Genomic DNA, 14388 nt, shown 5'->3' with positions numbered 1-14388 from the left:
CAGTATGGGAGAATAGCTTTCCGAGGCGTATCGGCCGACTTCTTGCCTTTTGCGGCCTTTTTTGTGATTTCGTGTTGTACAGGCTCATCGTCCGAGAGCACATATTCCAGCGCCCACTGCTTGAACTGAGCCATGGCCAGTACCAGCCGGCACTCTGGGCCGTGCAAACGGATAACCTGAACAAGGCGCAAGGGTTGTCGTTAACAAGAGACTGCCGCTTTCGGTACCCCGGAGGCAAATTGCTGTCTGAAACACACGAGCGACCGTTTGATGGATGATTGGGCAACTCGTAGCTCCCGGGGAGGAAAAAAAATATTGAGCCCGCGGGAAGTACCTCTGCACGTGCTCTTGTTGAACCCCGGGCGGAGAAAAGAGCAATGCAAGAGCTCTGTATTTCCTTTTTGTTGGTTAGACAGCTAGGCTATTGATGAGCTCTCTTGTCCGGCGGTACGGGCAATACAGTTGAGCCTTGTTGCTTGGCCTTCCCAGAGACCTTGACAGGCCGTTATCGCCCTGCTGCCCCACGCTGCCCCGCGGCAGTAAACTTAAAGAGACGGGCGGTGAGTGTTGATTATGACGCTATCCCTCAGCGGCAAACAAGCGCTAACCCTCAACAGGTAAGAGGGGCAACTGAGCGCATGGCATCCCGCCCGAAATTTTCACGGCAGAACACGTCGTGGCAGGGGGTCGGTAGTTTGTGAATCGCCGGGTATCCTACCGATCGGAGGCTGCTGAACTCGAAATCTCTCAGCAGGAGTAGATGATTCACTCTCAAGTCTCAGTTTTTTTTCTAGCTCGTTTTTAACTAGATCCATACAAACTTCCTCAAAATTGTTCGCCCTTCTCCTAGACCCCACGAGCCAAATTTCAATTCCTCGTTAGACTTTTGGGTTGTCAGTGGGGTTCGCGGGGTAAGTTTCTTCTTTTGCCCATTTCCCTTCTAGCTCTGAAAAGCCTGGGTCAGCGGTTTGGCGTTGAGTCACCCCAGACCGCGTTGTGTGTGCACTTACAAGCCTCAATTGCTCTGAAGCGTTCCCAACCTTAAGGCGACGAAACGGCGCAACTCGGTCCCGGCCTCGAAAAAAAGAACACGGCCTAACACAATGCATTGGTAAAGCTAACATGGCCACCAGCACCACGTCCACGCCATGGAATCGCAAGAGGTGCCCAAGACCTGCAAGGTCATCCTCGCCGACACAATAGCCAAGAAACTCCTGGCAGAGGTCAAGGAGACATTGGCTAGCGTCCAGAGCCCAGAGGCAGGCAAGCCCACCTTGGTCGCCTTCCTGGCCAACGACGACCCTGCCGCTGGGCAGTATGCCGACTGGTCCAAGAAGACGTGCGAGGAGAAGTGAGCATCACTCGCCGTATCTCGCCGCTGTATTCCATGTTCGACTCTAACAAACACACTCCCCACCCCCTTTCCGCAGCGGCTTCAACTTTGACCTCCGCAAGGTCGATAAGGAAAGCCTTGAAGAGGCCGTGGTAGCCGCCAACGAAGACGATGCCGTCGACGGCATCCTGGTCTACTACCCCATCTGGCGCAACAACCAGCAGCAGGACCGCTACATCCAGGAGACGGTCGCCCTCTCCAAGGACGTCGAGGGCCTCTGCCACACTCACCTCTTCAACATGTACCACAACATCCGCTTCCTCGACCCGCCCGCCAACACCAAGAAGTCGATCCTGCCGTGCACCCCGCTGGCCATCGTCAAGGCGCTCGAGCACCTGCAGATCTACAACCCCATCCTGGCCTACGGCAACCGCCTCTTCGGCAAGACCATCACCGTCATCAACCGCAGCGAGGTCAACGGCCGCCCGCTTGCCGCCCTGCTCGCCAACGACGGCGCCACCGTCTACAGCGTCGACATCAACGGCGTGCAGCTCTTCACCCGCGGCAGCGGCATCCGCGCCCCGCGCCACCAGGTCCACGACAAGGAGGGCTGGGGGCTCAAGGACGTGCTCCCGCTCAGCGACGTCGTCATCTCGGGCGTCCCCTCCGAGGACTTCAAGGTGCCCACCGAGCTGATCCGCGAAGGCGCCGTGTGCATCAACTTCTCGAGCTACCGCAACTTTGACGGCCCCGCCGTCAAGGAAAAGGCGAGCATCTACGTGCCCAGCACCGGCAAGGTGACCATCGCCGTGCTGCTGCGCAATCTGGTGGTACGTACGGCCGGCCACCTCCCTGCGTGACTGTAAGCTGACAAAGTATTACAGCGTCTCATCGCCAACCGGCCGCGTCCCGAGGGGACGTCCGCGGAGAGCGAAAAAGCGAGGAACGAGGCTTTCCAGGACGGTTGAGTTGATCCGGCTCTCTTATCCTCTTTTCCTCTTTCCATGTGCGTTAAATTTTCATTCGGTGACTTGGGTTTAAAAAAGAAGAAAAAAAGAAGAAGGGCTGAGTGAACAAGGCCCCGAGAGAGAGAAAAAGGGTCAAGGACATTGGTGCCATTCCATAGAATTGTGCGAAATGGCGTGGAAAATCGTGCGTTACTGGAGGTAGACCGAGAAAAGGGAAACAAGTCCTGCGACAAATGACTCGTATTCTTATGCAGCTGATATATCCTGGGGAAAAAAAAAAAAAAATATACACTGAAATAGAACTTGGGGTATCGAACCATTTCTCCTCTCCTGAACCGTCATGGAGCAAAGAAAAGCAAGCTCCCATCTGGGCCGCCTCAACACCATCACTCGTACCAGAGAGAGTGAAAGAACCATCTTCCGCTCTGCAATCGGGCCTCCAGCTTGGCTTTTCTCGTCCCTGTTTCAGGGTATGGTGCCCTTGAAAGCCACTTCCCTTCTCGCCATCATCGCCTCGTCCACTCTCCCATCTCCTGTCCTCGGGCATGTACTTCATGGCCATCAGTCTTCGCCACCACACTCTCTCATACATCATCATCGTAATCCCCCTACCGCAACGCCTGGTCACCCGGTAAAACAAATCGGTGCCCTTTCACACCCGCCCTCCCCGTTTCTCCCTTCTGCTTTATTCTCTTTTCTTTCGAGTTCCATACTCACGCGGCGCAGCGGGACGCCAGCGGTCAGTAAACCCTGCGCTTCTGGGCGGTGAACAGGCAAACCGAGAGCAATAAGAACAAAAAGACGCAAGCGATGAGATGGCGGTAAAAGATTAGACGGCATCTAATCCCTCCAACACCCTTCTGGCCGCATCCAGCCGCCGCCGATACATCCTGCTCTCGGCGCTCGCGCGTCCATTCTCCGTCAATCCCAGTACACACCGACCGAGGCAGGCCACGATGCGATCGACGAGGTATTTATCCTCACGCAAGAGCGCTTCTAGCGGCCGCGGAGCGCCGATGCTTCCTGCCTCACCGTCGCTCATCCCATTGGCGCCATCTGCAGCTTCCCCTTTGGCAACCTCAGTAATCGCATGCTGCTCCACGTCACTGAGCAGCCTGCTCGCGATGGTACCCAGTTCGGAAGGCTGACCTTGTTTGCCTGACGACGGCACAGGTGCCGAAGATGAAGGCGATGGTGAGTCCCGGGGTGTGAGGACGCCGGTGCTGCTTGCCTTTCGTACTCCTTCGGAGGAACGGGTCTTGTTAACGAGCGGGAAACTGCGGTTTGTCCCAACCGACTCGAAAGATGAGATTGAAGGGCGGTGATGGACGGGGCCGTGTGTAACCGCAGCAGCGGAGATGGGGCGAAGGACTACTGAGGCACGGCGGGAGGCGGCTCTGGATGACGACGGTTGGTGTGCGGGAGAGCCTGCGGCGGAAGATTCCTCGGCGATGGGCGAGATGGAGCCGTCGCTGTCCCGCGTTGCGGAGCCCGAGGTCGGCGGATGGAGAGTTTCCGACGTAAGGGAGAGGCGCTTCGCTGTGGCCGTGCTGCCGGAGCGATGGCGGTGGCTTTGGGCCGAGGTCGCGCGGGAGGAGGGTTCGGAAGCGCCGTAATGTTCGTCGGAGCCGACGGGAGATTTGAGGGAGCGGCCCTCATGAGCGGTGGTGAATGTGTCGATCGTAGATATTGAGTTGCTGCTGTTGCGTCTGCCAACCATCGGGCGCTGCTCGTCGCTGCTCGTGCCGCTTGCCACTGGTCCTCGCGTCGTCTCGACCGAGTCCTCCGAGGTATAGCTGTCTGTGCTGGATCGCCTCTCCAGGCTCATGGTGCCCATGGCGCTGTGCAGGAAGAAATGCCCGTAATCGAATGCGTCTTCACGGTCTTCATGCGAGATCTGGTGCTGGACAGTATCGTGATAGAGAGACTCCCCACTCTCGCTCAGGTAGTCGGCGTCCTCTGCGTCGTGAAAGGTATCCTCCTCCTGCTCCGTGTCCTCCTGCTCGTCATCAACGTCACCGTTCTCCGTCTGCATGTCCGAGACATCTTCCTCTTCGCCGCCATCGGTCTCCACAACCCGTGTCGAAGGAGGCAGGGGGCGAGGGCCGTCCGCACGGTCGAGATCAAGCCTCTCCTCAGCATCAGCGTAATCTGTATCTCCTTCGGCGACGTAGCCATTATCTAGCCATTGCGCAGCATTCCTAGCATCGCCATCCACGCTCGACTCCTCGCCATTCCAAGGGTTTCTGTCGGCAGAGTTCCCGGCAATAACCACGGAGGCCCTGTTCGACGGAGGCTCCGCATGCCAGTGATCGAACTGTGAATGAGTGAAGGGGCTTGGTGTCCTGAGGCTCTGCAGACTCCGCCTCTTCAAACTGTCAGCTCTAGCCTGCTCCCGTAGGCTGGATATTTTGCCCTTCAGGTCCCGCATCTGCTCCTTGATATCCTTGATATCGCGCATCTGGGAGGCAGATGATGACCTCTGGGAGTACCTCGTGCCACTGTCGCTGTGGAAGGATCCATACGAGGGGCTATCAAGGGGAGGGCTGAGAAATGCCTCGAGTCGGGCTTTTTGGCTTTCGCTATCTGCTTCTCCGAGTCGCGCAACCTCGTCCTCGGTAAGGGGTTTCAAGCCGGCTTCCCTAATTAAACTGGTTCGGTGAACAGAACGATGGCATTCAACCTCCGCATTCCCCCGAATATGATCGGCGCTCTTTGACGCTGTTAGCGGCTGTCGGTAACCGCCGGCGGCCCCAAGCGCGCTCTGCGATCTGGGGACGGACACACGGTAAGGCAAGCCATTCCGCATGGCTATGTCGCTTGACATGCGCGTGTGGCCTTGGGTGTGGCTAGCGGGCGGAGTGCTCGGCTCTGCACCGGTTGCTGCAGGGTACATCGCCGACGACGCTCGCTGATAAGGGGGAGAAGGCGTTGACCCGTCGGAGCCATAGGGAGCGTTGTAGTATAACGAACTCCGCGCACGGTTCAGGTTGCCTTCCATCGTCTGGGCGCTGTCAGCAGCCGACATGCCAATGTGCGAGCTTTACACATACCGTAAGCCTTTTCTTTGCATTCGCCAGAATCTCCTCTGCTCGCCGACTCAGCGAGGTGGTCGAGTAAGTGGACAACCGATCGGTATTATCCCCCTTGGCAACCCCCAACCTCGCCGGTTCAACAGCCGGCGTCCCCTCCGTATACGATGACGCCATACTCTGCTCGTCGTCCCCTTGAAATACACTGTCGCCCACACTGACGGAATCGTCAAAGTCCGCGAAAGCCGCAGCATGATCCCCGTTCGTAATGGTGCTGGTGCTCTCAATGCTAGACCGGCGTTCATGTTTGGGGTTCAAACCCCGCTTGGGCTTCTTCTTGAGCATGGCTGCGTTGGTGATTGTAGATGTAGACCGAGAAGCTGCGCCGTTTCCTCCTTCGGGCGTCGTCGATCCCGATCTCCGCGAACTCGACTTGGATCGCCCAGGCGACGGCTTTCCGACCGTGCTCTCAACCTCAGTGACCTCCCCAATATCCGACAGCAGAGTCCCGTTCCCGTAGATAATGGGCGTAGTGGGTGTGATCGGGCCAGACGGCCCGTATGGGCGAGACCCGGCCATACCCGTCGCGACGAACATCTGGTGCATATCGGGAGCAGACATAGAGTTATTTTGGTTCTTCCACATCATGACTGACGCATGTTGGGAGCTCCCAAGATCGGGGTCAGGGGAGTCGCTGCGGTCGTAGTCCGGGAGAATCATGTCAGGGTTCGTTAGTGTTGGGGAAGCTGGGAGCGGTGGGCCCGGTTGCTGATGCCCACTGTGGTAGTGGGCGTTCGCGGCCTCCATGGCTGCCATGGCGGATGTCCTTTTTTTCTAACAGGCCTCGAGTGGCGGTTCTGTCGCCAAGGGGCCGTGAGCGGAAAACGGAGGGATGCCGGGCCCGACGCCCTCGACGCTACCCCTGCTCCTGCCGGGAGAGACGCGAATGTAATGCCTCTCTGATTGACCGGTAATGATGGTCTGCCCGTTCCCGCCGACGAGAACAATGCGCCTGCCGTGAAACCAGAAGGTCTCAGGTGGTAGGAAGCGATGCGTCCTCCAAACGGTGCTGCGGTCTGCAGTCAACCGAAAGGGGGGGGAGGGGGGGAAGGGGTGTCGGGACCCAATCCGAATACCAAGAGACAAAACCGGTCAATTACAGTGTAAATCGGAGGTGCGTCGTCTCGAGATCAGGCTTGACACGTTGTCGGGCAAGGCAACCGCCGCAGGTTCGTGGGAGATCTGAGCGAGAGGCGTAGGGTTCGGGGGTATGTAGAACGAGCGACTGGGTGACCAAAGGCGAGATTGCGCCAAAAGAAAATCGAACCTGGGCAGGGTCGCGTCGACGCGAGCCAGAAAAGTTGGGAAATTGCCGGGCCTTGCACCAAAGCGGAAGCCAAAGGGAGCCACAGAAGCGAGTGAGAGCCAGGGGAGCCCCCCCTTCCCCCCCTAACGGGGTAATGTGGGGATGGAAGACGAGAGAGCGGCCCACAGCTCCGCGCAAGTGATTTCGTTCGATGCAGATCGATCAACCTCGTTTTTTTTTTTCGATTCGAGACTGCAGCCGGGGTCGGTGTTGCCGATATCAAATGTTAGGGGCGTTGTAAATTGGCTCAAGATCATACCACGCTGCGCACTGCGTAGTGGATATAGGAACAAATAACGGAAACATCGTCGACTCTGTCTCACATGTGTCTGCTTTAGGACCTTACATACAAGTAGCTCGATCTCACTTGGTAGCTCTATTTTCGTCTGATGTCTCGGTGGCTTATCGGAGCACCCCGCTTTGGCACGAACCCCAGTTCTTTGGCCCGCCCCGCAAGCGCTCTCTTGGACGGCTTGTTGTGCGGCGGCCTTTTACCTTAAGAACTTAGTGTAAAAACTCAGTACACTAGTCACAATCCGAATGTACCCAGGAATGAATCAGGACACCAAACCAAAAGATTTGGGTGGGACAGTCAAAGTTGGTGGCTACCCGTTGCAAGCAGTAAGGCGTGGTTTATGAGAGCGGATATCAGTTCAGTTGTCTGGAGTGGCTACTCGGTGCATGGAGTCTGTTACCCTGTGCATGTCTGTCTGAACACGGAAGTGCCCTGCTCGAGCCTGCGGTCCCCTGGATGGATCAGTTGAACCGGGGCTTATCGACGTGGCGATTTCAGGGGTGAAAATCCACCACAGTATGTACTGTACACTACATACATACTAAGGGTATGTGGACACTGGCGAGCGTTTTTGTCCTACTACTCAAGCCTTGCCGTGATACGCTTTCAAGGGCAGTCATCGGCCAATTTCTCCGCAGTCTGGTTACACATCCGCCCCTCGACCAGCCACTGCACGTTCTAGAGGTAAATTTACAGTTTGATATTCTACAAAACGATCAGCCCTATCTCAAATTTACTGTGGCTCCAATGGCGGTTTAGCGTTAAACTGCCAAGTAAATATACACAACCTTCGTTCTGGCTTGTACATACGGCTCCCAGTCGTCCTCGGCTGTCATTAGATAACATCCAATATCTACGACTGGGAATACAACAGCAAGAACATCTTCACAAGGATTCCATGAGTGAGTCAATTTGATGGCAAGCCTCATTCAATTCCCTGAACCAGGTACGGCCGCTATCGAACGATCCATCTCCCCCCAACCAAGGAACCACTACTTTCCCTCGCCTGCTCCGGGGATCCCATGGCTCCTAGGCCCAGAGTCGCCGACACGCCTCCGTCTCGCCCCCCGCCAAGCCAAAAAGATCTGTATCGACGTCTAATGGTTCAGGAAAAGAAAAGATGTTGAAGTTCTTTTGTTTTCCCCAAAACGCCGATTTGCTGTGCCCGTGTAAGCCGTTCCCCATTGGGTATCGCAATGTCATGAAATTGGCGCCTTTTTGGCTCCCGCAATGTCTTTGTTGAAAGACGCCGACTGCCCGTAACTTGACCCCGCCGTGCCCGCGCGAATCTCTTTTTCGACCATTCGTGCAAAATGAAACCCCGAGGCGTACTCCCTTCCGCCAGCGAAAGAGCAAGAGAAAGTAGGGGAGCCAAGCTTGGAAGAGTATCGACTTCTTCCCCTACAGCCGCCAGACACCATCATCCCGCGAGCGTTTTTACCTTACAACCCAAAAGACACCCAAGCAAAACGTGGAAAACGACAGGGATATAAAGTCTATCCGCCCACCCAGGTTTGTTGAGAACCGTACGCCAGTAATGCTTATCCGTCCAGATGCCGTGAGAAAAAAAAAGTATTAGAGGAACAAGGAATCGTCCAGAGGACGAGCGAGATCATATCGGCAGAGAGAAGTTGAATCTTCTGCGACACTGTATCTCACTTAGAACTTGAGCGGCTTGGGCTTCTCCCAGCTGAAGTTCTGGTTGGTACCAAAGTGGCCGTTCTTGGCCGTCTGGAGGTAGATGGGCTTGGCCAGATCCAGCTCCTTGACGATAACGCCGGGGCGCAGGTCGAAGTTGTCGCGAATGATCTTGACAAGCTCCTCCGACGTCTTCTCCGAGGTGCCGTAAGTGTCGACATAGATGGAGAGAGGCTCCGCAACACCAATGGCGTACGAGAGCTGGACGAGCGCACGGCGGGCGAGACCAGCAGCGACGAGAGACTTGGCGATCCAGCGGCCGAGGTAGGCAGCCGAGCGGTCGACCTTGGAGAAGTCCTTACCGGAGAAGGCACCACCACCGTGAGCACCCCAGCCACCGTACGTGTCGACGATGATCTTACGGCCGGTCAGACCGGCGTCACCCTGGGGGCCGCCAATGATGAAGAGGCCAGAGGGTTGGATCTACGTCTTGTCAGTATGCGTCAATCCGCCTCGTCGGACGCCGTTTGCTACTTACGTGGTAGATGGTCCGGTCATCCAGGTACTTGGCCGGAATGGTAGTCTTGATGATCTTCTCCAGGATCTCCTTGCGCAGCTTCTCGGTGGTGATCTCGGGAGAGTGCTGGGCGGAAACGACAATGGTGTCGACACGCAGGGGCACCACGGCACCGTTGTCGTGCTTGTACTCGATAGTGACCTGAGTCTTGGTGTCGGGACGGAGCCAGGGCAGGGTGCCGTCACGGCGAGCAGCGGCCATCGCAGCGTTGAGCTTGTGGGCGAGGAGAAGGGTGAGGGGGAAGAGCTCGGGAGTCTCATCAGTGGCGTAGCCGAACATGATACCCTGGTCACCGGCACCGAGGTTCTCGAGGCGGTCCTCGAGATGCAGACCCTGGGCGATATCAGGGGACTGCTCCTCAATAGCGACGAGGAGGTTGAGCGTCTTGTAGTCGAAGCCCTTGGAGGAGTCATCGTAGCCGATGCCCTTAATGGTCTCACGCACGACCTTCTGGTAGTCGATCTTAGCCTTGGTGGTGATCTCACCAAAGACCATGATCATGCCGGTCTTGGTGGCCGTCTCGCAAGCAACCTTGGAGAGGGGGTCCTCGGCCAAGCAGGCGTCCAGGATGGCATCCGAGACCTGATCGGCGATCTTGTCGGGGTGACCCTCACCGACGGACTCGGACTGCGAAGGGCGGTCAGCGGCGGCGACACCCAGATACCGAGAAAGACGGGACTTACGGTGAAGAGGAAGGTGCCCTCGTTGTAGTGCTTCCTCGCGGGCCCGTTGGTCCCGTTGACGCCGTTGGCAGCCATTATGACTTCTGGGGGAAGGAGGGAGGGGGAAATTGAGCGATCTAGAGATGGTTTAGCCGCTATTCAGCAAGAAAATTCCGGCAGGCTCGCTATGGAGGGGCGGTGCCTGGGCAGGACAAATCGTTCAAAAGAAGGGGAAAGGGGAGGGCAAGAGTCCAATGGAGGACAGGAGCAGCTCAGAGGGGAAGGATTGATTGGCATAACATCCTCCACGCCGGGCAATCTCGCGACGGGGTGTGGAAGATTTCCAGTCTCCGGAGAGTCAAAGAGCGGGGAAGCCAGAACCGAGCCGGTTCCGGTCACCAGGGTGAGGTGGGAAAAACCATGAATGATCCTTGAAACTCCAAAGGCTTTCTTGCTCACCTTTTGCAAACTAAAAAGAAGGTCACCAAACAAGGCCGGCTGAGTGCAGCGGAGACGGGAAGCACAGGGAAGTGTGGAAGAAGATGGGGAAGCGCAAAACTCTCTGGGGGGGAGGGTGGCAGTATTTGAGGAATTTTGGCGAGGTCCCCAGCCAGCAAAACTAAATGGCCGAGCGTCGGGGATTATTCACCGCCCCAAGGATGCTGCGAAAAGGCGCGTCGGCGGGGTACCGGACCACCAAGAGCAATGGCTGGTACACAAAATAATACGGGGCAATCCTGTCGACTTTTACTCGGGTTTCGAAGCGACCTAGAACAACTGGTACAGAGACCGGAGCAAGGGTGGCTCTCCGCGAAGCCGATTAACGCCGAATACAGCTGGCACATTATCCGAACGGTTGTCTATAGGCTGAGATTGTACTCCGAACGTTGTACTCCGAGACCTCCCCGATGTCCCGCTGATGTTCAAACGCCGACCTGATCCTATTTTCTGTAGCATGCACGGCTCGTCGCTTTGCCGTCTTAGTGATGTCTCTGCTCGTCAGATTGCGCCATTGCTGCCCCTCCCCCCCTCTTTTGCAGACCAGCCATCGAGGTTCCCCACTGAGGGGCAGACTCAAGGACTGGAACACGGCAAGTCCAGTCCGCATCCGTATGTATGTATGTATGTATTGTACATACATACCCCTGCCGGAAGACGGATCTGAGTCGCCGGTCGCAATCGCCAATTGTGAAATACTCGGGACGCCAAAACGAGAGTTTGATGTCTGAGAAGCAATACAAAACAGGTAAAAGTACTAGTACATGAGGCGCGTTCATCAAGAGGTCGAGTGCGATGCCAGGCAAACAGAGGAGCGGGCGCCTCGATGTGGTACATGTACATACATACATACAATCTCCGTACCTGTTTTAAAGTTTGGTTAGTCAGAAACCGCCTTGGGAAATTGGGAAATTCTGCCAGGCGGAATTCTGAACTTTAGTCATGTAACTTGAGGGGCACGTTGAACAAGCACGCCCTCCGAAATCATCATTACTCCAGTTACTTCCACAGCGCCGTGAAGAAACTAAGCACCTCTCAGTCATGAGCAAGTACGGCGTGATGGTTATGGGCCCCGCGGGGGTAGGCAAGGTAGCGTATATCGCGATTTGTTCAACAGCATCTGTTTGCGAGGATTCTGACGGCGAGACCGACAGTCGACCTTCTGCGCAAGCCTCATTACGCACCTCCAGCTAAACCGCCGTTCTGCGTTCTACGTGAACCTCGATCCTGCGGCCGAGCACTTCGAGCACCCGCCAGACCTCGACATTAAAGACCTGATCTCGCTGGAGGATGTGATGGACGAGTTGAAACTTGGCCCCAACGGGGGGCTGCTCTACTGCTTCGAGTTCTTAATGGAGAACCTGGATTTTCTTTCAGAAGCCCTCGAGTTTCTGACGGAAGAATATCTCGTCATCTTCGACATGCCGGGCCAGATCGAACTCTACACCCATGTCCCCGTCGTCCCAACCCTGATCAAGTTCCTCACGCAGGCGGGAGCCTTGGACATGCGGTTATGCGCCGCGTACCTTCTCGATGCCACGTTCGTCATCGATCGCGCAAAGTACTTCGCCGGGTCGCTCAGCGCAATGAGCGCCATGATCATGTTGGAGATACCGCACCTCAACATCCTGAGCAAGATGGACTTGCTCAAGGACCAGATGCGGAAAAAGGACTTTAAGCGGTTCCTCGTGCCGGATACGACGCTACTCGAGGACGACCCGGCAGATCGCTCGCGGAGAAAAGTCAAAGTCGACGTCCATAGCGCAGACCCCACGGACAAGGACGCCATCATGTCTGGCGCGACCTTCAAGCAGCTGAATGCGGCCGTTGCCAACCTCATTGAGAGCTTCAGCATGGTCAGCTACCTGAAACTCGACAGCACCGATGAAGACAGCGTGCAGGCGATTCTCAGCTACATCGACGACTGTATACAGTTCCACGAGGCACAGGAGCCCAAAGAGCTGGCTGACGAGGAATACGATGAGGACGAATGAATGATTTTTGGTTTCCTTTTCGTTTCGGGGGAGGGTCGGGGAACAAATGATTGTTTAGACAGGCTTGATGTTTCGGCACGGTTGGATTCGTTTTTGCGGTCAACGGCCCAAGGTGATTTGCATAGCGACGGCGCCCGGATCACAAAATTGTGCCTGTATTTTTTTTTTGTTTTTTTTCTCTCTCCGCGGGCTTTTGGGCTTTTGCGATCATGTCGATGTCATTCCGAACGACTATGGTGTAGATGCGCGGCAAGGCTCGAAATCTTGGAGTTCTCTATCCCATACAATGTTCCTCCAAAAATAAAAAGAGAAAAAAAAACTCCAAGACGCCGATCCGAAGCCTATTTTCCAAAAGAAAGAACCATCATGAAGCGTGCTATCCTGACCATAATACCCTTGATTCCCTTTCTTTCTTTCCCTTCCTCTCCTCGCTCTTGAGAATTACAACGAACAAACAAGATGTCAAGTAAGAATCATGGCCACCCAGCGCCCGCGGCGCCCCATGCGGCACCGGCGCCGGCACCCGCACCCGCCATTCGATACCCCCGCGCCTGGTACTGCATCTGCGCCTGCGCCCGCGCCCGCGCCTGCGCCTCCCGCGCCTTCTCGTACTCGTGCCAGAAGAGGTCGGCGGCGCCGGCGAGCCAGCCGGCCAGGCGGCTGGCGGCGACGACGGCGTCCCTGGCGCTCCTCTCGACGCCGCGCTGCCAGACGGCGGAGGCGAGCAGGGCGACGGCGGACCAGAAGAGCATGCGGAAGGCGAGGCGGGTCCAGAAGAGCATGAGGCGCCGGACGATGCTGAGGAGCTGCAGGACGAGCGCGGCGAGGACGAGCGCGGCCGCGGCGGCCACGACCGTCGGGGAGGACGCGATCAGCGCGGCGAGCGCGTCGACGGCCGACGCCAGCAGCGGTCCCATCTCGGCCAGCAGGGTCGACGCCGAGGCGCGCAGGGCGTGCACCGGGCTGGACGGGTGCAGGAGGGCTGCGCGGACGTTGCCGAGAAAGATGACGAGATCCGGAGGTAGGCTGTCTGTTTTCACAAAAAGGGTTAGTTAGTTTCGTGTCGAGCGGTCCGCCGGCGGCGGCGAGACGGGACGAGGTGATGGGGGGAGGAGAGGGAGCATGCCTTTTAGATAGCTGAGCGTCCACTGGAGGGGAATGTCCATTGTTTCGGACTCTGCTTTCTTTCTCTCTGGAATCGGGTGTCGCTAATTCGTTGGTCGCGAGAGAAACAGGTTGGTTGCCACTGTGGGTGGATGTTATCGGACTGACTGGAATCGTTTGGTTCGCGCGAGACCGGAGAAGAAGTTAAACGTGGGGCGATTCCAGACGCGCAGCGCGACAGCGCATTCGCAAACGGACAAGGTGTCAAACTGCTGGTCTCTGCCAACGAGGACTTCCTTTGGGAATCTGAGCCGGCCGTCAAAGTCGCAGCTTTCGGCAACGTCGTCGTGAAAAGAAAAAAAAATAAGCTTTAAATGCTGGCAGCTCACTTTCCGTCGTCTTCTTTGTCAGTCGAGTACTATGTATTTGTTCTTTGAAAGACGACTCGATGCCCCCGAAACACGCGGTCTGAGCGTCGAACAAAAATTATGGGACCCGGCGAAGACATCCACTGAGCTTTCAGAGCAGAGCTGTAATCCATACAGCACACTAATACGATGACTGATGTCTGCGCTGGTTTCATGTTGGCTATTGTAGCTATTGCGATTGCTTGAACAAGAAAAAAAAAGAACTCTTTTCTTTAAAACTGCGGTTGCTTCTTTGCCATCAACATGTCCTAAATCCTGCTGTTTCTCTCTGGCTTGCCTGCCCATCCACAATATACCTGGTATGGTACTTCATTCGTCAAAGCTGGAGCTGATAGATGGCGGCCTGCATATCCGTATGTCAAATCCGTTTTGCCATGGGGGCTGCTGATTGGCATCTCGCTTGCCCAATCTCCCAGACAGCCCTCTGACTTTGAACCTAAGGTCTCAGTTCCTGCACCTCCGGCCGATGGAGGAAAATGTGCGGTCAGTCCCG

At 56.3% G+C, this 14388-nt stretch overlaps 5 protein-coding genes across 5 annotated transcripts; 2 read left to right on the top strand and 3 right to left on the bottom strand.

Moving 5' to 3' along the window:
- The first annotated feature begins 673 nt into the window (after nt 1-673).
- Nucleotides 674-2323, top strand: MYCTH_2296847 (uncharacterized protein). Its single transcript, XM_003659551.1, has 4 exons — nt 674-911; nt 1134-1351; nt 1431-2163; nt 2218-2323. Exons 2-4 carry the CDS (start codon nt 1149-1151, stop codon nt 2299-2301), a joined length of 1020 nt encoding a protein of 339 aa, XP_003659599.1. The 5' UTR covers nt 674-911; nt 1134-1148; the 3' UTR covers nt 2302-2323.
- Nucleotides 2324-3014: 691 nt separating this feature from the next.
- Nucleotides 3015-6319, bottom strand: MYCTH_2296844 (uncharacterized protein). The gene is made up of 2 exons (XM_003659550.1): nt 5355-6319; nt 3015-5305 (listed from the first exon to the last, which is right to left on the bottom strand). Exons 1-2 carry the CDS (start codon nt 6147-6149, stop codon nt 3131-3133), a joined length of 2970 nt encoding a protein of 989 aa, XP_003659598.1. The 5' UTR covers nt 6150-6319; the 3' UTR covers nt 3015-3130.
- A 1349-nt stretch (nt 6320-7668) lies between these two features.
- Nucleotides 7669-10389, bottom strand: MYCTH_2313783 (uncharacterized protein). Its single transcript, XM_003659549.1, has 4 exons — nt 10331-10389; nt 9893-10008; nt 9171-9836; nt 7669-9115 (listed from the first exon to the last, which is right to left on the bottom strand). Exons 2-4 carry the CDS (start codon nt 9965-9967, stop codon nt 8654-8656), a joined length of 1203 nt encoding a protein of 400 aa, XP_003659597.1. The 5' UTR covers nt 9968-10008; nt 10331-10389; the 3' UTR covers nt 7669-8653.
- Nucleotides 10390-11276: 887 nt separating this feature from the next.
- Nucleotides 11277-12594, top strand: MYCTH_2296840 (uncharacterized protein). Its single transcript, XM_003659548.1, has 2 exons — nt 11277-11458; nt 11524-12594. The coding sequence occupies exons 1-2, from the start codon at nt 11411-11413 to the stop codon at nt 12361-12363; spliced, it is 888 nt and encodes a 295-aa protein (XP_003659596.1). The 5' UTR covers nt 11277-11410; the 3' UTR covers nt 12364-12594.
- Nucleotides 12595-12599: 5 nt separating this feature from the next.
- Nucleotides 12600-13657, bottom strand: MYCTH_2296837 (uncharacterized protein). Its single transcript, XM_003659547.1, has 3 exons — nt 13490-13657; nt 13308-13393; nt 12600-13169 (listed from the first exon to the last, which is right to left on the bottom strand). The coding sequence occupies exons 1-3, from the start codon at nt 13527-13529 to the stop codon at nt 12837-12839; spliced, it is 459 nt and encodes a 152-aa protein (XP_003659595.1). The 5' UTR covers nt 13530-13657; the 3' UTR covers nt 12600-12836.
- Nucleotides 13658-14388: the final 731 nt, after the last annotated feature.

The sequence above is a fragment of the Thermothelomyces thermophilus genome, chromosome 1 (assembly GCF_000226095.1).
Source record: "Thermothelomyces thermophilus ATCC 42464 chromosome 1, complete sequence".
NCBI lineage: Eukaryota > Fungi > Ascomycota > Sordariomycetes > Sordariales > Chaetomiaceae > Thermothelomyces > Thermothelomyces thermophilus.
Note: the sequence above shows the minus strand (reverse complement) of the source record. Positions and strands in the feature narration are given on the sequence as shown.